The sequence below is a fragment of the Lasiosphaeria miniovina genome, assembly GCF_030549165.1.
Source record: "Lasiosphaeria miniovina strain SMH2392-1A chromosome Unknown B0T26scaffold_7, whole genome shotgun sequence".
NCBI classification, from domain to species: Eukaryota; Fungi; Ascomycota; class Sordariomycetes; order Sordariales; family Lasiosphaeriaceae; genus Lasiosphaeria; species Lasiosphaeria miniovina.
Genome location: NW_026848226.1, coordinates 3,139,080 through 3,163,112, shown reverse-complemented (window position 1 = coordinate 3,163,112; position 24,033 = coordinate 3,139,080). Strand labels below are relative to the sequence as shown.

Here is a 24,033-nt window from a genome sequence, read left to right as displayed (position 1 = left end):
AAGTAATCCTAGAATAATAGAGGGAGGAGAGACTTTCTAATTCTCATACCCTAAACAGCGCCATCCGGAAAATTAAGGGCTGCATCTTATTGTGGGGATTCGCTTTCTAAAAATCGAAAAAACCCGAAAATGTGAATGCCATTACTACGTGTCCCAGGTCGTGTAGCCCTATAGCATTGTGCTCATCCTAAGCATCACTAAGAATTCGCTCGAGACAGCTGTGATGCGGGTCGAGCTACTGAATACCAGCACAGTTTCTTTACCGTATCCGCAGGGAGGGGCAGCTCCCATGTGTCTCTTCCGACGCCATGGATCCGACCACGGCCCATCCCAGGCCAGACGTTCCTGAGGTCGTACGGAGCTCGGCTCTGGCCCCAAGACAAGACATTGAGGTCATTGCATTGGATGCACGAACCGGGCCACATGGCCTTGATGCAGGCGTCTCTGCCCTGTTGTCAGTTGGTCTCGGTGCCAAACCTGATCGGATCCAAGCAGCCGCCAGTACAATTTTCGCCTCTCTCCAATCACGTCGCGGGGCCAGGCGAGGCCAGGCCATCCAAGCGAGCATACGTGACTGGTACGGCAGTGGCGCTTTTGTGGGTTTGGCGATAAAGACATGCATTGGAAAGGCGGCGCACCCCTTTGGCCCGTCGCTGCCATTCTAGTGCGCTAGCCCGCTGCTCGGTGAAGCGAAGAGAACGTTAGGGCCCACGGGTTACACTAAAAGCAACCCGACCTGGACAGCCCGAGACGTCCAGTTGACAACGTGCCACCTACACTTTTACCCACCTCGATGCTATGGAGGGAGAAAATACGGTCTGTTTGGGCGTGGCGAGGCGGCAATAAAATAAGTACAGCGTAGAGATCCATCGTGGGTCCTCACTCCGCCGTCGCTTGTCGGGTCTTGGGTTCCAATTCACATCCCGCCATTGACAAAGCACCCAACTTACTACTCTTCTTCACCTACAACGGCAATCTTATATTCCAGGTTACCTGTTACCTATCTGACCGCCATACCTTGCGCCCATTCTTCTTAACAGTCACCTGGACGCCCGCCCTTCCACGTCGTGTGATAACAAACTACTCCGTATCTAGATCCAGAGTCTAAACCCGAATTGCACAAACCGCGCAAAGCACCCGCACCTGCCCCAGGATCCCAGCGCCATCATCCAGCATCGGCGCCAGCACTAGCGTCCAAGCGAGAGGCGACAGTTTTGTGGCCATCTTAGGCATTCCACTGTGGACTTCGGGTTGTGGGTTTTGGGCGATTTGCTCCGCAGTCTGACAGCGCAAAGTCCCGTGTCTTAGTGACTGGCCAGGACGTGCCGTCGACCTCGTCGCCTCCAACTCCCTGACTGTGGGGTTGCAAAGTCTCAGGCTAACCTACCTAATCCATAACTTTACCAAGACAACCCTGCCCCACCCCTCCCCCGCCGTCGATAACTGATCCGCGGCCTCTTTAACCTCGTCGCCCGCCCGCGCTGTGTCTGCGCCTAGCAGAAGAATGAGTTTGGGATGATGTTGGAGGCTGTCTCGACCCCAGTCAATGCCTCTCCCAGAAGTGGCCTCCATAGCTTCCACTATGCACCTGCATCCACATCCGCAGTCGCGCCTTCGCCGCGACAGTCTCCAGCCCGGCTCCCGGCTGCCCTGTCCCGCCGGCAATCCGCCGCCTCGTCGCCTCTCATCTCAACTACCACCACCACAACTACAATCGCCTCGCCTTCTTTCGCACGCCCCAAGCGATATGTAGGCGTCGACGCTGCCACCCAGTACTCGCCTATGGAGCTAGTGGACTACGCTACCGGCGCCCCTCTCTGTCGCCCTGCACCCGCGCCGTCGCCAGCCGACATTGATCGGCTCGAGCCCCCGCCAATGCCAGGACCGAAGCCCATGGCTCTCCCCGACGACCCGCCTGCGACAGTGGCCTCTCATCCCATTCCGGCGAAGCCCGCAAAGTCTATACCGCCAGCCGCGCCTAAGCAGCAGCAGCAGCCGTCGGGGTCCCAATCGCAACTTGCCGCTGCCGTCGCCGTTCCCGCAGCCGCAGTGCCCGCGCCGGCATCTTCTCCCACGGCTAAGAGAAGAAATTCGCAGGGGCCGGGCAGCTCCAGCGTTGCGACGCCGGCCGATGCCGTGCAAAATCCTTCAGCGCTCGCTAAGCGCCCGAAGCCCGAGACGGCCCTCCCCAAAATTTTGCCCGAGCGATACGAGTTATGCGCGGTCGAAGACGTCGTGGTGCTTATCGCCCACATGCTGGGAGAGCTCATTGAGACCAACGATGCGCTGGCCCTGAAGTCTGGCCATTTGACCAGATTTCACTCTCGGTGAGAGCTCCCAGCTATGCAATCGCCGACTGGCTTTTGTGGTTACCGCCGAACTGACATTTCTTCTTTGCCCCCCCAGGACCGCACCGGGGATCTCAGTTCTAGACTATCTTCACAGGCTGGCAAAGCACGCCACACTTAGCCCCCCTCTGCTCTTATCCATGGTCTACTACATCGACCGACTATGCGCGCTTTATCCCGAATTCACCATCAACACGCTTACCGTGCACCGTTTCTTAATCACAGCAGCTACAGTCGCGGCCAAGGGTCTTTCCGACGCCTTTTGGAACAATTCGACCTACGCGAGAGTCGGCGGGGTCAGGGTCGCTGAGCTGAAACTGCTGGAGCTCGAATTTCTCTACAGGGTTGATTGGAAAATCGTGCCCAACCCCGAGGTCTTGGTTGCCTACTACCGAGGCCTGGTTGAACGGTGCCCTGGATTTCAGCTAGAGGAAGACGATAATGAAGACGACGATAGCGAGGTCATTGACGACGAGGATGACGACGAACTTGACGACGAAGAGGAAATAGAAGGGGGGACGAGCAAGGGCAAAGCCGCGATCACGAACCACGGGCAAACGGCAAGCAGCAGCTAATAGTCGCTGCTCACCCCGCGAAACCTGCGCTTTGAATCCTCCCCCTTTTGGGTTCTGGGTTCTGGGGCCTGCGATTAGGGCGGCGTCGTTCCATTTTGTATATGCAGGCATTAGGATCAGGAGATGGGGGAAGCCGAGTTTGAATCTCGGCTCGCAGTGTCTTCGGCGGTTTCGTTTTGGGTAGCCGGCGTATCTAAACTCGACACACCTTCAAGTGTGAATAGGCTGAGTCATGGATTGATGCGGAGCGATGTATGCATTCAGGCTTGTGTCTGTAAATAGGTCTTTCAACTAGGTACCGCGTGCGGGATTTCCGTTGGAATGTTTTTTATGCTAACCTAACTGTTCTTGGGCGTGCACGGAACAGTCTCTCACGTCGTAGAGGAAACCGTTCCCTCACAAACACGGATATCAAACACCCTCTGAGAGTTGTTCCAAGCGTGCTCGCTCCTTGTGTTGTGAGACAGTGAGATGAACTGGGAGCGTGTGACAAAAAATTGTGGATGGGATTCAGACCCTCGTCGGCAAGCAGCAGCACAGTGCCAGCTGGCAGCGAGGCTGGGGAGGCTCTAAATTTCCGGCTCGCCAAGACACGCCCCAACTGCTGGGTCTGTCGATCCACCCCCTCCCATTGGATTGCCGCCGCCGACATTCAAGCTCGCCAACAACCCGCCTTATCAAAAGCTCGGAGCTGAAGAGGACAGACAGACAAACAGACAGACAAACAAGCGATATCAATTGCGACCCCAAGACGGAACGATGAGGTATTCCGCGCTTTTCTCGACGCTTCTAGCAGTCGCGGCCGTCGCGAGCGCAGAAAGTGTCGTCGCCTCCATCTTCATCCAACCCATCACGACGCCCGAAACACCGCCTAGCCTCCTCGCCGACGTCAGCTACGAAGCCCAGCCGGAGACAACAGCAACAGGCGAGGTCCTGTCGTACGAAGCGCCAGATCTCCCCGAGGGCGGTGCGGCGGCGCTGTTGCGCGTCGGCGTCTACGACGCGGCCGCGGCGCGCTGGGTGTCGTCGACCTCGGTGGCGTCGGCCGACAACTTTGGCAAGGGGCTGTCGCCGCACCTGGTGCTCTCGGTCGACAATAGCAAAGGCCAGATCCTGGGCGTACTGTGCAAGGGGGTGCGGATCGACGCCGGACAGACGCGCGACTTTGGCCCGCAGGTCGTCGTGGTCCCGACGGCGCGCGGCAAGCAGCCCGACCTCAACAGGCCCGTCGTGCTCTCGCCCGAGGGCAAGAATGTCGTCCCCGAGGAGAAGACGCTGTTGCAGAAGTATGTGCAGAGCCAGCCCCCCCTCCCCCTTTCCATCTGTTATGGTTATGTGTTTGGTGTAGTACGCGCAACTGCTGACGTTTTAACAATGATAGGTATTGGTGGGTGTTAGCTATTGGCGTCTTCGTCCTGGTGTCGGGCGGGGGAGACTCAAAGTGAATTAATACATCTAAAAATTACTTCCAGCGCCGTGTTCTATGCTCTAGGTCCTTCCATCATGTTCTTATATGTCTTTGCAGTCTAGGGGCTCAAAGACCTGGAGTGGTCACTAGACTAGGTAGGGACGCTCTTTTTATTGTCTTTTACTCCCGACCCGTCTTTCATGAATCTCTAGCCTGGTTGGCTCCAGCCTTTCTGCAGCATTTTTATCGCTGTTTCTAAAGTTCCTTATCATGCTCTGGTAAATTTGGCGGAGTTCCCCATCCCCCAGTGGGCCTTGACATGTTTCTCTGGTCGCAAATCCCCGGCTCTTGCCTAACTTGCACAGTGTGCCGCGCAACCCACGCTGTTGCCCCGTCAGCTGGCGCCAAGTGGTGTGCGACGAACAGAGTTTAGGGCGGGCCTCGCTGCGCAACAGCGCCCCACAAAAATGCCCCATAATGGCGGGAGGCAAGGTGCGCCGGCTCTGAAATTCGGACAACCTCCAGATCTTAGACCTTCGCACACCACACCCCCCCAAGACCCAGTCTTTTCCCTCTTTCTCGCGACGCAAGGCTACACTCTACTCCCTCTGCTTCTCTGTCCACCGCCTCCGCAATCAAACCGCAGGCTCTCTACACGTATCTAGAGCTCTCCTCTGTTTACTTGAACCCAAACATCCAAACCTCTCCATAAACCACAGCCATGGCTACCGAGAACGGCACCACCACCTCTGGGGTCCAGGACCCCGCCACCTTTGGCGACTCCAAGGGAAAGGGCAAGGCTGCCGCGGCGACCGAGGACGACACCATGAAGGACGTCTCCATGGGCGAGGATGAAGATGACGAGGACGAAGAGGAAGACGCTGATGAGGTATATGCCGCCCAACTTTGAATTAGTCTTGCGCGCACGCGCCTTGGTGTGCGCGCCGTGAATACGCATGCTGCACTCGCGTCGCATTACTTTTACTCTTTTTGATTCATTGTTGTCAAACGTCCAGCGCTAACATGATGCTAATAGGAGACTGAAGCTGGTATGTCATTGGAATCCCAACTTCCCTTGCCCCCTCCCGCTCTCTTCGGAGAACAAATGCAGGAAAATGCGACTGCGTGTCACCCTTTCTTAATACCAGCTTCTAACCATTGTGCGCGCATGTAGCCGACGAGGAGGATGGCCTGGAGGAGATTGATCTCGACAACGTGATTGGCCGCCGCACCCGCGGAAAGGTCATCGACTTCGCCAAGGCGGCCGAGGAGAACCCGGCCGATGCCGACGAAGATGAGGAGGACGATGAAGACTTTGAGGCCGAGGACGAGAAGATGGAAGACTAGATTCCCTCTCCCTTCTTCAAACGTTCTCGTCTTTGTTCGGCCCAACAGCACGACCGCAACAACAGCATTTTCCGTCGATTGCCCTCTCGTCCCTGCATAACTGTACGGGTCGGGGTGGCTGTTGAAGGGATGATGATGATCATGACGACGGGACGGTTACGATAAAAAGAATCTATGGTTTTTCATGGTTTGGCACTAGGTAGGAATGGGAATAAACAAAACAGAGAAACCATAATCTCCCCAAAACCCTCTCCCCAGCTCTTAAATTCTCCTTCAGCCTCTTTCTGGATCGGATGCGACCTTACTCTTCTTCTGGGCGGGCGACCTTTTTGTCTTGTTATGAAGGGTTTTGATGACACGGATGGCAATTGTCTTTTAAGGCGGCGGGAAGACAGCGGTAGTGTCCGCTATCTCAAGTCACCGTATGGCCATTGGATGGGGAGAGCATGTATCGTCTTCGCGCACTTCTCCCCGCTGAGTGCATTATGAAAGTAGCGAGAGACATTTGTGTGGAGGAACTAGGATTAGGTGTTGGGGGTGGCTTTATCTGTTGGACGATAGATTCCATTCCACCTCGTCTTCCTGGGGCGCGTGATATGTGCTATTCTATGTTTTGAACCTTGGCTGACTTGCTGCTTTGGCCGGTTTACGGTAAAGTAAGTAAAGATATATACTACTACAAAGAAAGCTGTACGGCTGTAATGCTATAAGCTGCTGGTAAAGCGCTTCTTTACACAACAACAGCTGTCTATTGTAAGTTGTTGCATGAGTCGGAATAGCCCGGACTGTATACGCAGGCGAAGGCTTGGCCGTAAGCTGCTACCTAGCCGCATCGCCCTCCGAGAAAGGATCCCTAGCTGCGCCAGTCCTGGGCGACAATATAATTTGAGTCTACCTGTGACATTTGCTTTGAGATTTGGAATGCATCAATCACGGCTCTGACAGGTGCTGTGACCTTGCTGCCAGAAACCGGGAGGCTACTAGGGCAAGTGCCGGCCGGCAATTGGCCAATGAACGCCAAAAATTTAAGCTGAGGTGACATGGGACTCGCATTTTACTTAGTTCAAAGGCCTGTAATAGAACAACCTATCAAAAACTAGAAGACGTATCCGTAGAGGCCAGGCTGGACAGAAGCCTCCTTTGAGGAGGCCTAGAGTAAGAAAGGGCGGAAGAGAAATCCTGGCCCAACAAACAACCAAATATTGAAAAGCTACAAGAGAGTCACATTCGTCGGTTTGACCCCCCTTTTTAAATTATCCCGCGGGTTTCTTTCTAGATCAGATCCCCTAATTTTTTGGGGCGCCGTTCGCTCCAAACACAACCTCCCGTCCCTACCTGTCTGACCAGGTCTCCTTTGGCGTCGTCATCGTCATGGAAGGCAGATCGCCCGTGCAATAAACGCAACCAACCGCAACGAACAAAAAAAAGGCACCAGGGAGGAGCAAAAGAATAAAACAAAATAAAAGATGGCGTCGCGGTGAGCTATCCCCTACTTTTCTCTTTCTTGTTCCCCTTCTATGCGCCTCTGCAAACGAAACCGGACACAGGCGTTGCGCACACGCCTACGAACGCTACCCGAAGCAAGTCTGCGGCCAAGGCCACGATGCTCACGCGATTGTCGTCGCGATCGGGGGAGTTAGGGCGGTCGGCAATCGCGGCGCTGCTATACTACATTACATGACGATGGCGACGGCGACGGAGACTGTCGAATACTCGATGATTCCACCCCGGCAATCCAGAACGCAGCCGAGCACACGACGAACCACGCGCCATGTCCGCTCCGCCTTCAGCAGATCCGATTTCCGGCTACAACGGCCGACTCCCTTTCTCTTTTCATCGCAAGCCTACAGCCTTTTCGCAGCCGAGGACCAAACGACATGGGGAATCATTTCACTGCAAAAACTTCACAGTGTGACAGACGGCTGACGATAGTTTTGTCTGGGGTAACCTTTTAGATTTGGTGCATCGTCTCTGCACCAACGCGACTCGCGCAGCGACCTGTTCAAGGGCTATACAGGCTCGGGGGCTGAGTCGGGGGCGCGGCGGCCGGTGAGCGCGAGCCCGAACCGGGTCGGCGGCGGTTACGGCTACGGAGGATACCAGCAGCAGCAGCAGCAATATTCCGGCGGAAGCGGGAGCAGTAGTGGCAACGGCTCGGCGATAGGAGGAGGGATAGGGATAGGCGGCGGCGGGCAACATCTCGGCGTGGAGAACAGAGCTGGGTTTCGGCCGGCGACGCCGAACTCGAGGTGCGTGTTGATAATTCGAGCCTCCCCTGGCATACATATACGGCTCCCCCTGAGATGCTAGGGGATCGATCCATCGATCGCAAAGGCTGACAGTTTTTGTCGCTGTCGCAGGGGCCAATACAGCGATGCGGTGCTCAACGAGCTCGAGAGCCAGAACGACCATCAGGTCGAGGGGATCCTAGGCAAGGTCAAGGTGCTCAAGGACGTGAGTTCACCCCCAACCTCTCTCTCTCTCTCTCTCTCTCTCTCTCTCTCTCTCTGCCACGCCACCCAGCTAACCCTTCCCCCCCGGGCAACAGATGACGATAGCGATCGGCGACGAGATCCGCGAGTCGTCGGCGCTGGCGGAGAAGATGAACGACAGCTTCGACAAGACGCGGCTGCGGCTGCGCGGCACCATGAACCGCATGCTGCTGATGGCAGAGCGCACCGGCGTCGGCTGGAAGGTGTGGCTGGGCTTCTTCCTGGCCGTCATCTTTCTGTTTTCTTACGTCTGGCTCTTTTGATATTTCGGCTACTGGCTGTGGTCAGAGGGGAAAAGAATGGATTGATCAATAGCCCGATAGGTGGGGTGGAGGGGGGGGGATGGAATCAATCTATGGAAATAAACACAAAAACGAGTTCCCAACCTCCCTCCCCCGGCTCGGTCCCGCCATTCCTTGGAGGGACTGGGCTTCTCAGGGCACGCGGCGCATATGGAGTTTTCATGGGAAGAAGTGTGCATGTCTGTCTGTCTGCCTGTCTGCTACTTGGCGGATTTTGTTTCTCTCTTTTTCTTTTCTCCAACTGGGATCATGCAACATACCTTATACTGTACTGTACAAACCAACTCGCATGCATGCAGAAGGCCTATTTTGATTATTAAAGAAACGGCTTAATGCTTCATGCCGCATGTGTCTACTTTTACACTCTTGATAATAATGATAATAACAATAACAATAATAATAGTACTGTGTGGTGGTGCCCGAACTCTTGCCATACCGAAACCATGGACGGCAGGTAACTGAAGTTTTGACTTTGGGTATCTCCTGCTGTTTGGGCCCAAATGACCTTCTCTTCTCTTCTCTTTGCACTCTCTTCTCTATCACCTCCAACTCTAGGTCCTCCTCTGCATCTGCGGGCTGCTGCCCGTAATGCTGCTCCCGTCCCTGGAAAGGATACTGCTGATGTCTAGGCTTGATCTCGGCCCGCCGTCGCCGCGCCCGATGCTGCTCCTCTGGGGATGGGCTGGCGGCAGGCGAGCGCGAGGGGCGAGGTAGCTGACGTTGTGGTCGCCGTCCTCGCTGCTGCTGAGCGAGGCCTCGGAGTCGGTGTGTTCATAGCCGCCGCCGCTCTCTGCCTCGGGGATCTCGTCGTCCAGATCTGCCTCCATGTCCATGTCTGGTCCAGGCTCTACCTCGTCCCGGTACACGGCACCCACGAGATCCTCCTCCTCGAGCATGTGCGCCAGGTCCTCCTCGTCAATCTCCTCGTCGGCGCCGTAGAGGTCCCCGGCGCCGTCACCCGGCCCGCCGCGGGCCATCCGCTCCCGCATGCGGTCCTCGGTTGCGCGCATGGTCGCCATCCGGCTGGCAAACTCGCGCTGCTGGATGCGCCGCTGTTGCCGGAGAGCATCGCCTGCGCTAGACCCTTCCACCTGCATCGCATGGTCATTGTCAGCGTCGTCGTTTTCGTCGTCCTCTGCATCCAGATCGTCATCTTCATCCTCGTCGTCGCTAGCTCCATCAAAGCCGAACCCGCCTTCGTCCGCGTCCGGTATGTCTTCGTCGAGATCCCTCCCGCCATCCTCGTCGTCGTCGTCCATTCCCGGCTCGCCGCCATCCATGGCTTCGTCACCTGGAAGGCCGCCAGCCCCACCGCCAGCCTCAGCCTCCGCCGCCTCGGCTAGCTCGGCCGCCAGCATCTCCCGGCGCACCGCCTCGGCGTGCTCCTCGGCCTCGCGCCGCTCCTCGCGCAGCTGGAACAGCGTCTTGGTCACTCCGGGCGGCTTCAGCCACGTACTACCTAGGTTACTGACGTTGGCCCGGCACCGCTCCATGTAGATCTCGTCGGCGCGCAGGCGGCCAAGCATGGAGCGTTCAATGATGGCCTGGCTGTGGTGCTGGCTGTGGTGCTGGCTGTGGTGATGTTGGCCGCCGCCGTTGCTATTGTTGTTGTTGTTTCCGTCGCTCGCACTATGGCCTCTATTATCGCCGAAGCCGAGGGCGCCGGCGGTGTCGAGGTACGACGGTGATGCGTTGGGGTTGCGCGAAGATGTGTACCACAGAGAATGCGACTAGAAAAACAATGAAGGCACGAGTTTAGCACAGTACGCCACTTGTTCTACGGGCAATCGAGAAACAACGTACATCTCTTGGCGTCAGATCTGGAAGAATGGAAAACATGGCGACATTGGGAGGGTGCGATGTTATGTGGTTGGTGATTGCAGATTTTCGACGAGCAGACGATGCTGAACTCCGGATCTGCCAAACAGGCCCTGGTTCGCGGCCTTGCTATATCAGAATTCTACCATCGCTGTTATCCCGAGAACGATGATACAGCTACGGGCGTCAGCGAGGTGAGTGGTTTTACTGAATCTATTCAGCGATTATTCTGATTCCGATGTCATCGCGCAGAGCGCTGGGTAGGTTCGATTGAGTAAACAATCTGCCAGTGCGGACACCGCGTGCGAGCGCACTTCGTACGGCCTACTTACAGGGGTTCCGGTTGTCTACCCCACGATGCGGCTACCGACCACGGGTCTGTGCGCTTTGGGGGCTTCACACTAGCAAAGCGGGGACAAGGATGGACACCAGGTTCAACTTCCTAATCCTAGATCCGTCCGCCCACCTGAAAATTATCAAGGGAGCCGGGATTTCCTAGCCTCGTCTAGTTTTTTTCTTTCTCCAAAACCTGAGAAAGACCACGGTGGCCGATGGAGACCGCCCAACCCCGCCGTAGCATTTGCCACATCTCAATTGCAATAGCGCGCTGTTTAGTGGCTACTCGATGAGATCACCCGTTTCAAGATTCCCGGCCGAGGGAAAGGCAGAGCCCCCCGTCGGCCATGAGTCTCGCTGGAGGAACCCCGCCTCCAGACCGACTCGAACATCTCCGACTCCAAGTGTCCCGACTCTCCTCCGCATCGGCGGACATACAAATATTCCCAATTGAACGGAAGAGGGTGGCCAATAGACCTTAGTCATGCAGGTCTAAAGCCATCGTCCTCAGGCGAGGGTCCCAGGCAAGGTTTGTCTTTGGGCCTTACTCCGTAGAGAAGTCCCATCTTTTTCTCAAGAGGCACGATATCCCCGTCCGCCTCTCCGCGTCGCCCTTCCGAATCCAGACTGCTCGGCAGGAGAGGGCAGCCTACCTTAGCACTTTCCTCCTTTTTTTGCTGTCTGAGAGTTTCTGTGAGGTAATCAGGTAACCTCATCTGCAACGCTGAACGCAGAGTGCCTGGATGCGGTGTCGAGAAATTCTGCCTCGTCCCTTGCCTGCATCGGAGGCTAGCTCGCGTAGCTTAGCTGGCTCCCTACATTACCAGTACTTCGTTCCTAGGCGCGGATATGTAGGCAGGCTTTACGCAATATGTAGTACGGGCGGAATACGGGATAGTAGTGCGAGTCTCTATTCTTGCGCACCGCCTGGTGAGAAAAGCGTTTTTTTTTATTTGGTTCTCCAACTCAGACTATCTTGAGCTAGAGCAGGTACCTGGCGACTAGCGACGGTTCTCGCCTTCCATGCTAATACCCGCCAGGTCGGGATTATACGGAAGCAGAGAGTGAAGCCTGGGTCCGGCTGGGTGGACGCGTGGTGAGTGAGGAGTCCATTGAGAGGAACCTCATCTGTCAGTCGCGTGGTGATGCTCAGCGCCTAGGGTGATGGTTTTATGGGATGCCACGGCAGGGCCAAATTTTCTTTACGTACTATCCGTACCTCTCCGTCCGTACTTCAACTCAGGGTCAGCGGGCCTGAGCCTGGGCTGGCTGTCGGCGTGGCGCGACTTTTCCCAGGCAGTCGAACGGCCAGTGGAGAGCGACAAGGCGCCGACATCGGTGGGTTCCTGGACCGCTGCCAACTTAATGACCCCTTTTAACTTTTCCCAAACCCGAGTGGGGCGGGATGTTTAACGCCGAGTTGCGGATGCCAGATCAGATGTCGAAAGAAAGCTAAAACAACGTGGTATTCATGCACCCCCGACAACGACATCGTCTCGTCTACCTCTACCCTCCCTGCCCCCACACATCTGGTGGTGGAGTGTAGTAGGTATTCTGCATCACGTTTAGTGCCTATCAGACAGGTGTCACTGCAACACATTCATTTCCAGGCTGCTACCCCGCCTTCACAAAGACTGGCTCGCTGGGGGCTGCTTCAACTCTCTTGCTAAACTCACCTTGGTAAGACATTGGATCACGATGAGACGCCGGGTCAATCTTTGGGGGTTTCTATGGATTCTGGAATGTGGCTCATGCTGGGATGAGATGCCAAGCGGAGATTCGTCGTCGGTCCTGCCCGAACGTGAGCCAAGTCCTCATCTCATGTATTAGCTCAATCTCTGGGGACGGGGAGGGACTTATGTTGGTTTTCGTCTTCCCTCATGACTGGTTCGGTTCAAGATGGGCTGCATGGAAGATAAGGGAAGCAGCACATCGGATGCGAGGCTGCCGGAAGCGCGTGCTGTGATTGGCCGGACGCGGCTGTTTTCTGCTGATAATTCTTTTACAGCACCCTACTCTGCAACTCGCCCAGTTCCGTCCATCACGGGGCCGACCTTGGATGCAGCTGCAATTTGTGCTGAAAACTCTGTTTCCCCCTCCCTGTCGGCAGGCAAATGCCCATTGCAACTTGTTCCCCTCTCTATTTGGTTTATAGTACAGCTCTCTTTTGCTTTTCTGTGCGTGCCCTCTAAGCCTGTTTGTTGGTTACCCATGACATGCGATTGGTCAGCCTTCTCACCATCTAGCCGTCCCTCCACTTTCTGCCCTTTTCCCCGAGGCCCGAATCTTGGGAGAGGGGAAGCGGGATTTTTTGAGCTCGGAACGGACAAAAGCAGAAACAGGCCCAAAACCTTCTTAAACTATGTGTCAGTTGGCAACTGACGGCCGGGCATGGATATCTACGTATGTATGATACTTATCGATTGGTAGGATATCTGAGCCTGGCCTGCCCGGATACTACATATCTACCTAAACCATATGGTAAACGGTCCCGGCTCTCATCCAAGTTCCAGTTCCTAAGGTGCCGCGTTGCTGGCGACATCGGCAAGCCGTCTTTGAAAAACGCAGCCGTTGATTGGCGCGCAGTGGCGGAACTTGACGTGACCCCCCAGCACCGAACAAGGATGCTTCAGCACGGATTTCATGCAGGCTATGCTTGTGGATCTCGGGCTAACCTGGATTGGCTCTGCACGATGCAGCCCGGTGTGGGGTGCGTCCATCAAGGCCCGTTGCTCTCATTCAGTTTCGATGGCGAATTTCTCTTACACAAGCGATTTTACAAGCAACAGCAACAGCGTGCTGCTGACTAGGGATCTTGCTGTACGTCCGCATTTTTGCAACAGCCTCAGGGAAGGCCCTTGGCACTCGCAAGCAGAGCCGCCGGGTAAATCTGGCTTGCAAGCCCCCTCGTCAGCCCAGATGAGTTAAGATCCAGCTTATCCTCAACGGGCTGGCTCGCGTTCTTTGTGCTCTGTTGGAAGGCCGCCCCGGGTGACCATGGGCGAAGATGCTATTCTTGACGATTGAGATTAAACGTGCGGGATGGGATTGGCGCCAAATGGCCATGCACAGCGGCCAACGTCTTCTCCAACATTGTCCCCATCGCCCAGCTTTTGACTGTGTGCAGCCACACTAAGACTTTGGAGAGGTGGGATGGGCTCCAAAGCCTCAAGATGGTTCCGCTAGCTGGCGCCATACGACAAAGACTCCAATTTGGCCCATCTCAGCCCTGTTAGTGTTCTCTCTGTACCTTTCATTGTCGGCTGTCTTGGTTGGGATTAGAAACAGGTTACTCGTAGGAGGTTACAAGTCTGGTGCGAGGACGGAGGAGTGCTACGTTATTCGGTGCGTTCGGTGCGTTCGCAGAAGAGTAAAGACCGAACCTAAATGCACACGAATATGTTACTAATATACCTATTGAGCTATATTCGCGAACTGCATCGTGTGGTTAGTCGGCTGACAGCAAATGTTGATTGCCATGTAATTAGCAAAGAGGTAGTAATTTGAAACCCCGTTCTGCAAGCCTTGGATGATGCGAGCTTTGGGGAAGTAGAGAAAAAGTGATGCTAACCCTGACCTGGCCCACACTTTCTATGCCACTTTCTACTTCTAGTAATACTTATGTCTGCCTCAATGCTCTGGCACCGAAAGGCAAGCGCCACGAGAAGCACGGCAAACCGGCACTCGTCCAGGTCAGCCCAGAGCAGCGATTGAAGGTAATGGAATTAAGCGTTGCCTTCGACAGTTTGTCCTGGCCTCTGTGTTTGTAAGCACGAAAAGATGCGACTACCGGACCACGTTAGTAGGCGGTGGACGGTATGGAAGGTAGGCGCGGAATGGAGCCGACCTGAATACATCGGAGTACTGAATGAATACCAGCCCAGGTAGCAATAACCCACAGGGATGGTGCTGGCCCGTGGACCGAAAACCAGCTCCAGCCTAGCCAGCTCCCCACCCTCCCCCCACCCACTCCAGGTGCGGCCACCTTCAACACTGGCTGCGCACATGCATGCCGCTTGGGACCGAGCTTCTTGTCGTCGTTCCTCTTCCATACCCTTGTGCTTGCACTTGTCACTCCGGTTTACCTTGGCCTGGCTTGCTCCGCTCCGACCGCTCAGTCTCAGTCAAGCTACGGAAATCCTAGATCCAACGTATGAACCCACCCGCAGCTGACCCCTCGCTGTTCTCCGTCCACAGCCAACTCTATCATAAAAGCAGGCTCGCCACCCCTTTCCAGGCCCGGTTCCCCTCTTCCTCTCTTTCTTTCACGAATTCCCGATCCTGCTGCCCGCCTCGAGCTCCCCCCTGGGATCTTAAAAGCGAACAGAGTGTCACATCCTCCGTCGGAGGTCCAACCAAGCCAATTGGTAAGTCTTGCGATACCTATTCACCTATTACTGCCCTCTCTCGTCTTCCCTCCTTCCCCAGCTGTGCCCCGCAGAAGACAAGACACGTGCTCCGTATCCCAATGGCCGGGCGTCCGATCTGGAAAGACCTCCCGACCAAAGACTCGTCAAACACATTGCCATCCGTCGCCCAGGGCAAGGACAAAACGGGAGATTGCCCAATCCTTGTCCATGATCACCACGAGTATGGCACGCCGATGACGGCGAAGAAAAAAGGCGCCGAGGGACAAGTGCGGGTAGCGATACGCTCTCGGGGTTTCAACCTCCGCGAAAGATAGGTGGTGCGAGCAGCAATAGCGTCGAAAAGGCGAGCCCATCTTCCCTCGAGCCCTCCAAAGTCAACAAAGATGAATTGTTAGCCGTGTGTGAAGGCCGCGGTGGTGGTTCGCTTTGCTGGTGCCCCCCGACCCCGCCATTTTGGACAAAGCTGGGATCAATCGTTCTGCAATTGCGGATTTGGTCCCCGCTTCACCATCCATCCATTAGCCATTAGCGACGCTGCGAGGATTGCGCTGTCAGGCGATGACGGCAAGCACCGATTTCGACGTACCGACAAGAAAATCATGCTAGTCCTTACGGTTTCGCATGTCTCCCAGGCCCGCCTTTGATCTGCCGTCCTCCATCCTATCAGATGGCGGGAAATACAGCCGCATGGGGTCGATAAGGGACAGTGCAATTGGCCTGTCGTCATATCGCATCCCGCGGGGCAGTTGGAGAGGTTGTAAGTGGGCAAGCCCAGAATTGGCTGGCTGGACCGCTTCGATTGCAGTCAAAAGCTTTTGGGGTGGCCCGCAAGGTTATCAGGAGCTTCTATCGCGAGAGCAACTCATGCAGCTGCGAAGCTTGTCCTCGCCCTCTGTGCATTGCGCTAGCCAAAACCACTGCGACTTACATGGTCATGCACCCACGCCGAGCCAATACCCCCAGACGGAATACAGAAACCGTCGAGGCCTGTTTATCTGTGGCTGCATCTCCGTCGCTCTCTCTGCATGCGGTGCCGGAACTGGCGATAGCATGTCTGCCTATTCTCTTCAATTCCCAGCGGCGCCGTGCTTGTCTACCTCCGCACCATCGTTCCGGAGTCGGATATGGACCCAGTCGCCTACTACACCTTGGGTGGCTCTTTTTGGCTTTTGGTGTTTGGTTGCCCTTTTGCCAGAGTTCGGGCTCGGTAACTATCTGCACACCATCCTCCTCCTCTTCCCTACGGCCGCTTCGCATGCCCTTGCATTCGACGTAACCACGCTATCTATCGCTGCTCGCCCACGCCAGCGCGCCCTCCATCCCGCTTCCGACAGTCCAACTAGGACGGAGCATTGTTCGAGACTTGACTCGCGAGTCGGCCTTTGGAATACCGCATTTGTCTTGTCTAACGCCATCTGCTGCCATTCCTCGCTTTCCCCTCGCTCTGCCTTTCAAGTAGAGCCTGCTAGTTGCTAATTTGACTCTCCGTTACCTCAGACTGGTGTGTCGTCTGAGCGGCCCCTGCTGCTCCCCGATATTCTTCCCCGGCGATATCCCTCAGCAAAGGCATCTGATAAGCAAAGCTTGCCTAGCATGGGCTTGAACGAGGAGTTCGATGATCGACAAACACAGACCGAGGCTGAATCAGAGAAATACTATCCCTATGAATACCAAACAGAAAACAACACCTCATGGGCGGGAGCCCTTCCGGTGAAACAGTATGTACCACATGCCTTTATGTTCCAAGTTGCGCAACCGCTGATTGATCGATGTTTAGAGGGCTCTATGACCCGAGCCTCGAGAAAGATGCCTGCGGTGTAGGCTTCGCTTGGTAAGTTAGACGGCCGGACGGGTGCTAGAAGCCTTGTGCTGACAACTTCCAGCCATATCAAGGGCAAAGCAAGCCACAAAATCGTTAGCGATGGTGAGTTCTAGCTTTGGCCGTCGAGATGTTGGACACTGCGGGACACTAACTTTTATAGCACGCAATCTCCTCTGCAACATGACCCACCGTGGTGCTGTGGGATCCGACGCGCGGGATGGTGACGGTGCTGGCGTCATGACCTCAATCCCGCACAAGTTTTTTGTCAAGAACTTTGAGCGGGAGGAGGGGATCAAGCTCCCTCCTCCGGGCCAGTATGCTGTGGGGAATCTTTTTTTCAAGCCTGATCCAGAGACCATACACGAGTCTAAGCGGCAGTTGGAAGATATTGCCGAGTCCTTGGGCTTGAGAGTTCTGGGGTGGCGAGAGCCCCCTACGGACTCGTCTTTGCTGGGTCCTGCTGCTGCCTCCCGGGAGCCCACTATCTTGCAGCCCTTCGTCGTCTTGCAGTCTACCTATGGTCCCGGCAATGCTCCAGAGATGACAGATGCAGAGAAATTTGACGATAGGCTGTTTGAGAGACAGCTTTATATCCTTCGGAAGCGGGCCACCCATACTATTGGGCTCCAGAACTGGTTCTACCTCTGCTCCCTTTCCAACAGAAACATTATCTACAAGGGACAGTTGGCTCCAGTTCAGGTATACCAATACTACCATGATTTGGTGAATGCCGATTATGAAGCGCACTTTGCCCTTGTGCACTCGCGCTTCTCGACCAACACTTTCCCTTCCTGGGATCGTGCCCAGCCTCTTCGGTGGGCAGCACACAACGGTAAGCGGTAGAATATCTGCTCCTGCTGAAGCGAGATTGCTAATTCGACACTGTATAGGCGAGATCAACACTCTCCGTGGCAACAAGAACTGGATGCGCGCCCGCGAGGGTGTCATGCAGTCTGACATTTTCGGTGACGAGCTTGAAGGGCTTTACCCCATTGTCGAGGATGGCGGTTCTGATTCGGCTGCTTTCGACAACGTTCTAGAGCTTCTCACCATCAATGGAGTTCTCTCTCTCCCCGAGGCCGTCATGCTTATGGTCCCCGAGGCCTGGCAAGGTAACGCGTTGATGGACCCCAAGAAAGCTGCATTCTACGAATGGGCCGCCTGCCAGATGGAACCATGGGACGGTCCTGCCTTGTTCACCTTCGCCGATGGGCGGTACTGTGGCGCCAACCTTGACCGTAACGGTCTCAGACCCTGCCGGTACTACGTTATGGACGATGACCGTATCATTTGCGCCTCCGAGGTTGGGACTATCGCTGTTGAGCCCGAGAAGGTTATCCTGAAGGGCCGTCTGCAGCCCGGGCGCATGCTTCTTGTTGACACGCATGCCGGTCGCATCATCGATGACAGCGAGCTCAAGGCCGCCGTTTCTAGCCGGCACGACTTCAGGGCGTGGCTCGACCAGGAGTTGATTTCAATGCCTCAGGTTCTGGACCAACTCACTCAAGAAAAGAAGTTCGATCTCTCTGCGAAGCCAGACGCCACGAAACTACAAGAAGACCCCCTCCTTCTGGCGTATGGTTACACTTTCGAGCAGATCAGCTTGCTTCTTGCTCCTATGGCTTCCGACGAGAAGGAGGCCCTTGGCTCCATGGGCAATGATGCTCCCCTGGCCTGTCTTTCACAGGCCCCAAAGCTGCTCTACGAGTACTTCCGCCAACTTTTTGCGCAGGTTACCAACCCCCCATTGACCCCATCAGAGAGTCAATTGTCATGTCCTTGGAGTGCTACGTTGGACCTCAGGGAAACCTTCTAGAGATGGATCCTTCACAGTGCGGAAGGCTTCACTTGCCCAGCCCCATCCTCTCTATTCCAGAGTTCAATGTGCTCCAGAAGATGTCTACTCTTCACCCCAACTGGACAGTCAAGACCATTGACATCACGTTTCCCAAGAAGGACGGCGTCGAGGGCTATGTCAAACACCTTGACTATATCTGCAACGAGGCCACAGCCGCCGTTGAGGCCCGGGACCGAATCATCGTTCTCTCCGATCGGAACACGTCCAAGGATCGCGTTGCCGTGTCGGCTCTTCTCGCCTCATCCATGGTTCACCACCACCTCGTCAGCAACAAGTGGCGCGCAATGGCCGCTATTGTTGTCGAGACGGCCGAGGCTCGCGAGGTTCACCACATGTGTGTTCTCCTTGGCTATGGCGCTGATGCTGTCAATCCTTATCTTGCGATGGAGTGCATCCTGAAGCTCAACAAGGAGAAGCTGATCAAGAAGAAGCTGTCGGACGAGGCCTTGATCCAAAACTACAAGCACTCGTGCGATGGTGGCATCTTGAAGGTCATGAGCAAGATGGGAATCTCAACTCTGGCTAGTTACAAGGGCGCACAGATCTTCGAGGCTCTTGGTGTAGATGACGCCGTTGTTGACCGCTGCTTCAAGGGCACCGCTACTCGCATTAAGGGCGTCACTTTTGAGCTCATTGCAGAGGACGCCTTCCGTTTCCACGAGCGGGGTTTCCCGTCTCGGTATACCGCTGGGATCCCTGGACTGCCAGAATCTGGCGAATACCACTGGCGCGACGGCGGCGAGGCACACATCAACGACCCCACGTCGATCGCCAACATCCAGGATGCTGTTCGTACCAAAAATGACAAGTCGTACGAGGCGTACTCGCGTTCCGAGTATGAGCAGATCAAGGCCTGTACGCTCCGTGGTATGCTCGACTTCAAGTTTGAGGAGTGCACACCTGTCCCTATTGACCAGGTCGAGCCATGGACCGAGATTGTGCGTCGCTTCTGCACCGGCGCCATGTCGTACGGCTCGATTTCCATGGAAGCCCACTCTACTCTGGCTGTTGCCATGAACCGTCTGGGCGGTAAATCCAACACCGGCGAAGGTGGCGAGGACCCTGAGCGATCCGAGAGGCTGCCCAACGGGGACACGATGCGATCCGCCATCAAGCAGGTTGCCTCTGGCCGTTTTGGTGTCACTTCTGCCTACTTGGCAGATTCGGACGAGCTCCAGATCAAGATGGCCCAGGGTGCCAAGCCAGGCGAGGGCGGCGAGCTGCCCGGCCACAAGGTTTCCAAGTCGATTGCTCGCACTCGTCACTCGACGCCCGGCGTCGGCCTTATTTCCCCCCCTCCCCACCACGACATTTACTCCATTGAGGACTTGAAGCAGCTCATTTACGACCTCAAGTGTTCGAGCCCTCGATCCCGCGTATCTGTAAAGTTGGTGTCCGAGACGGGTGTGGGTATCGTTGCGTCAGGGGTTGCCAAAGCTAAGGCGGACCACATTCTGATTTCCGGACACGACGGCGGCACTGGCGCCTCGCGGTGGACTGGCATCAAGTACGCCGGTCTCCCGTGGGAGCTTGGTCTCGCGGAGACTCACCAGACTCTAGTCCTCAACGACCTCAGAGGCCGTGTTGTCGTCCAGACCGATGGTCAGCTGCGAACAGGTCGCGATGTCGCCATTGCCTGCCTCCTTGGCGCAGAGGAGTGGGGCTTCGCAACTACGCCCTTGATTGCCATGGGCTGCATCTTTATGCGGAAGTGCCATCTCAATAGTTGCCCGGTTGGTATCGCTACCCAGGATCCGGAACTCCGGAAGAAGTTTAAGGGAACGCCCGAGCAGGTCATCAACTTCTTCTACTATGTTGCCAATGAACTCCGCGCAATCATGGCCAAGCTCGGATTCCGAACGGTCAATGAGATGATAGGGTAATGCCACCTAGACTCCCAAACTATGATTCCTGTGGAATTTGCTAACCAGATGCGTTAACAGGCATGTTGATGTCCTCCGGGTTCGTGATGATCTGAGGACCGGCAAGACGGCTAACATCGACTTGTCCCTCATTCTTACCCCAGCTCACAAGCTGCGACCTGGCGTCGCTACCTTCAACGTCCGCAAGCAGGACCACCGCCTATATGTCCGCCTTGACAACAAGCTGATTTCAGAGGCCGAGTTGACCCTCGACAAAGGCCTCCCGTCTCGCATCGAATGCGACATTGTCAACACTGATCGCGCCATGGGCACTTCGCTGTCATACCACATTTCAAAGCGTTATGGCGAAGCCGGATTGCCCATGGACACTGTCCACGTCAACATCAAGGGGTCTGCTGGCCAGTCCTTTGGCGCTTTCCTTGCCCCTGGCGTGACACTGGAGCTAGAGGGCGATTCCAACGATTATGTCGGCAAGGGCTTGTCTGGTGGCCGACTTATCATCTACCCGCCTCGCTCCGCCGTCTTCAAGGCGGAGGAGAACGTTCTGATTGGCAATGTTTGCTTGTACGGTGCCACCAGCGGCACTTGCTTCTTCCGCGGTGTTGCCGCAGAGAGATTTGCGGTACGCAACTCGGGTGCCACCGCTGTTGTCGAGGGCGTTGGTGACCACGGATGCGAGTATATGACTGGCGGCCGCATCGTCATTCTCGGCAGCACCGGACGCAACTTTGCGGCTGGCATGTCTGGCGGTATTGCATACGTCCTGGACCTCCACCGGGACTTCATGCAGAAGCTGAACATGGAGATGGTTGAGGCCAGTACCGTTGATGATCCTGAAGAGATTGCCTTCCTGCGTGGTCTCATCGAGGACCACCACCATTACACGGGCTCGGAACTCGCGGCCCGCATCCTGGTTGACTTTAATCGTGCGCTGCCCCGGTTCGTCAAGGTGTTGCCTGTCGACTACAAGCGTGTTCTGCTAGAGGAAGCGGCCAAGGCCGCCGAGGCCAAGCGTGCCGAATATAACCTTCCCATCGTCTCGGGCGTCAAGACAAAGAGCCACGAAAAGGGCGCCAAGCTTCAGGATATCGAGGAGAGCGTGGGCGACAACGCTGCCGAGAAGAAGAAGGCTCTTGTCCTGGACAAGACGAAGGGCTTCATGAAGTACCAGCGGCGATCAGAAAAGTACCGCAACGCAAAGACCAGAACCAAGGATTGGGCCGAGCTCTCCCAGAGACTCGACGAGGATGAGCTCAAATACCAGTCCGCTCGCTGCATGGACTGCGGTGTTCCGTTCTGCCAGTCGGATACTGGATGCCCCATCTCCAACATCATCCCGAAGTGGAACGAATTGGTGTTCCAGGACCAATGGCGCGACGCCTTGAATCGCCTCCTCATGACAAACAACTTCCCCGAATTCACTGGTCGTGTTTGCCCCGCCCCTTGTGAAGGTGCCTGCGTTCTGGGAATTAACGAGGACCCAGTCGGTATCAAGTCCATCGAATGCGCCATCATTGATCGAGGATTCGAGAAGGGCTGGATGATCCCAGAGCCCCCGAAGGTGCGCACCGGCAAGACGATTGCGGTTATTGGGTCTGGACCTGCCGGCCTTGCCTGTGCCGACCAGTTGAACAAGGCCGGCCACCTTGTCACCATCTACGAGCGGGCCGACCGTCTCGGAGGTCTGCTTATGTATGGCATCCCCAATATGAAGCTTGACAAGCGCATCGTGAAGCGCCGCACCGATTTCATGGCTGCTGAGGGAATCCAGTTCAAGACGGGCGTCGCCGTGGGCGAGGATGTCCAGCTGCTGGATCTCAAGGCGCAGAATGACGCCGTGGTTATCGCCACTGGCGCGACCGTCGCTCGTGACCTTCCCATCAAGGGCCGCAACCTCCAGGGCATCCACTTCGCTATGGAGTTCCTTCACAAGAACACCAAGTCGCTCCTCGATTCCGAACTCGCCGATGGCTCTTACATTTCGGCCAAGGATAAGCATGTGGTTGTCATTGGTGGTGGCGATACCGGAAACGACTGCATTGGCACTTCGGTCCGCCACGGTGCCAAGTCGGTGATCAACTTTGAGCTGCTGCCCCAGCCGCCGCCGGAGCGGGCGCGAGACAACCCGTGGCCCCAGTGGCCTCGTATCTATCGCGTCGACTACGGCCATACCGAAGTACGGCAGCACATGGGTAAGGACCCTCGTGAGTTCTGCATCATGTCTGAGGAGTTTGTCGACGATGGCAACGGAAAGGTGAAGGGCATCAACACGATGCGCGTCGAGTGGACCAAGTCTCCCAGCGGGGGCTGGGACATGAAGAAGGTCGACGGCTCTCAACAGTTCTTCCCGGCTGATCTCGTCCTCCTGTCGATGGGATTCCTTGGGCCAGAGGCCCGCGTCCTCGGCGACGAGATTGAGAAGGACGCACGCAAGAACGTGAAGACGGCACCGGGAACCTACAGCACGAATGTTCCAGGAATCTTCGCTGCTGGTGACTGCCGTCGTGGACAGTCTCTAATCGTTTGGTAAGTTGACTTCTGAGTCTAAACCTGCATGAACAAGATACTAATGAACTCGCAGGGGAATCAACGAGGGTCGCCAGGCTGCGCGCGAGGTTGATCTGTACCTAGAGAGCAGTACCGGCCTGCCCGTGACTGGTGGCATTGTCAAGCGCACCGCCCAAGAGGTGTTTGCGGCAGCAGCCAGCGCCGCTGCTTGAAGCCGGGGGGCGATGGGAAGCTTGGCAGGTGAATCAGATGGGCAGTATTTGGGAGTCGGGTCCGTTTCTAGCGCCAAGGTCTCAGTCTATTTTTTTTTCCTAATTTGATACCATGAAAGCAAAAGCATCAGCAATCGTTGTGGGTTGACATCTGCGGACGGAATTTTACATTTTGCTCTTGGGATTTGGCGGCATGGATGGGCGAATCGAGGTGCAGGCTGGGGGTTGTTCTCCTCTCCAACAGATCTCGTCTTTGCATCTCTGTTGTTGTCTAGCGTCTCTGCATAGGGCACGAGCACCCCTAGCAATATGAACTTGTACATAGGACGAACCTAGACACATTAGGTGAGCTACGACTGCTTTCAACAAGGTGGTTTTCTCACTTTTATATATATATATATTATATATATTACCTTTAAATAAGCCTGGTCGCCGTGATTGGTACATGCTACGAAAACCAGCAAGACAAGTCTGTTTGGGCTGTTATGAGCGTCTACCCAATGAAGTACGGGGTACAAAACATACATATATACAACACTAAGGCGAAAGGGTAGGGTGTTAAGCTTTCAAACCGTCGCCGGATGTTTGTCCCGCAAACATGGAGGCATTTTGGGAATAACTCCAAACAGTCTAATTCCAAGCGGTGGATTCTCCAACTCTCCTTTGAAGGTGGAAACGGTCAGGCGCGCACGTGGGATAACGATTGGACAATGGTAATTGATCAACGGGCGAAAGAGTCTGGACTTCACGCTAA

The 24,033-nt window shown here is 55.6% G+C and overlaps 7 protein-coding genes across 7 annotated transcripts; 6 read left to right on the top strand and 1 right to left on the bottom strand.

The window, feature by feature from the left end:
- Positions 1 to 1,518: 1,518 nt before the first annotated feature.
- Positions 1,519 to 2,923, top strand: B0T26DRAFT_655375 (cyclin-domain-containing protein; the record flags this gene model as incomplete). The annotated part of the gene is made up of 2 exons (XM_060438621.1): positions 1,519 to 2,327; positions 2,407 to 2,923. The coding sequence occupies 2 exons, from the start codon at positions 1,519 to 1,521 to the stop codon at positions 2,921 to 2,923; spliced, it is 1,326 nt and encodes a 441-aa protein (XP_060291906.1).
- A 728-nt stretch (positions 2,924 to 3,651) lies between these two features.
- Positions 3,652 to 4,327, top strand: B0T26DRAFT_728140 (uncharacterized protein). Its single transcript, XM_060442885.1, has one exon. It carries the CDS (start codon positions 3,683 to 3,685, stop codon positions 4,319 to 4,321), a length of 639 nt encoding a protein of 212 aa, XP_060291905.1. The 5' UTR covers positions 3,652 to 3,682; the 3' UTR covers positions 4,322 to 4,327.
- A 603-nt stretch (positions 4,328 to 4,930) lies between these two features.
- B0T26DRAFT_474121 (histone chaperone domain CHZ-domain-containing protein) lies at positions 4,931 to 5,986 on the top strand. The gene is made up of 5 exons (XM_060435229.1): positions 4,931 to 5,220; positions 5,368 to 5,380; positions 5,506 to 5,609; positions 5,719 to 5,839; positions 5,909 to 5,986. The coding sequence occupies exons 1-4, from the start codon at positions 5,053 to 5,055 to the stop codon at positions 5,776 to 5,778; spliced, it is 345 nt and encodes a 114-aa protein (XP_060291904.1). The 5' UTR covers positions 4,931 to 5,052; the 3' UTR covers positions 5,779 to 5,839; positions 5,909 to 5,986.
- Positions 5,987 to 7,555: 1,569 nt separating this feature from the next.
- B0T26DRAFT_743955 (uncharacterized protein) lies at positions 7,556 to 8,433 on the top strand (the record flags this gene model as incomplete). The annotated part of the gene is made up of 4 exons (XM_060444330.1): positions 7,556 to 7,587; positions 7,634 to 7,927; positions 8,039 to 8,132; positions 8,227 to 8,433. 4 exons carry the CDS (start codon positions 7,556 to 7,558, stop codon positions 8,431 to 8,433), a joined length of 627 nt encoding a protein of 208 aa, XP_060291903.1.
- Positions 8,434 to 8,904: 471 nt separating this feature from the next.
- Positions 8,905 to 10,223, bottom strand: B0T26DRAFT_474014 (uncharacterized protein). The gene has a single exon (XM_060435228.1). It carries the CDS (start codon positions 9,996 to 9,998, stop codon positions 9,024 to 9,026), a length of 975 nt encoding a protein of 324 aa, XP_060291902.1. The 5' UTR covers positions 9,999 to 10,223; the 3' UTR covers positions 8,905 to 9,023.
- A 3,576-nt stretch (positions 10,224 to 13,799) lies between these two features.
- Positions 13,800 to 15,310, top strand: B0T26DRAFT_680436 (uncharacterized protein; the record flags this gene model as incomplete). The annotated part of the gene is made up of 7 exons (XM_060440489.1): positions 13,800 to 13,857; positions 14,049 to 14,073; positions 14,240 to 14,342; positions 14,372 to 14,392; positions 14,433 to 14,451; positions 14,954 to 14,993; positions 15,055 to 15,310. 7 exons carry the CDS (start codon positions 13,800 to 13,802, stop codon positions 15,308 to 15,310), a joined length of 522 nt encoding a protein of 173 aa, XP_060291901.1.
- A 1,279-nt stretch (positions 15,311 to 16,589) lies between these two features.
- Positions 16,590 to 23,279, top strand: B0T26DRAFT_743952 (uncharacterized protein; the record flags this gene model as incomplete). Its single annotated transcript, XM_060444329.1, has 8 exons — positions 16,590 to 16,714; positions 16,774 to 16,827; positions 16,880 to 16,920; positions 16,979 to 17,650; positions 17,709 to 18,550; positions 18,583 to 20,555; positions 20,620 to 23,085; positions 23,141 to 23,279. The coding sequence occupies 8 exons, from the start codon at positions 16,590 to 16,592 to the stop codon at positions 23,277 to 23,279; spliced, it is 6,312 nt and encodes a 2,103-aa protein (XP_060291900.1).
- Positions 23,280 to 24,033: the final 754 nt, after the last annotated feature.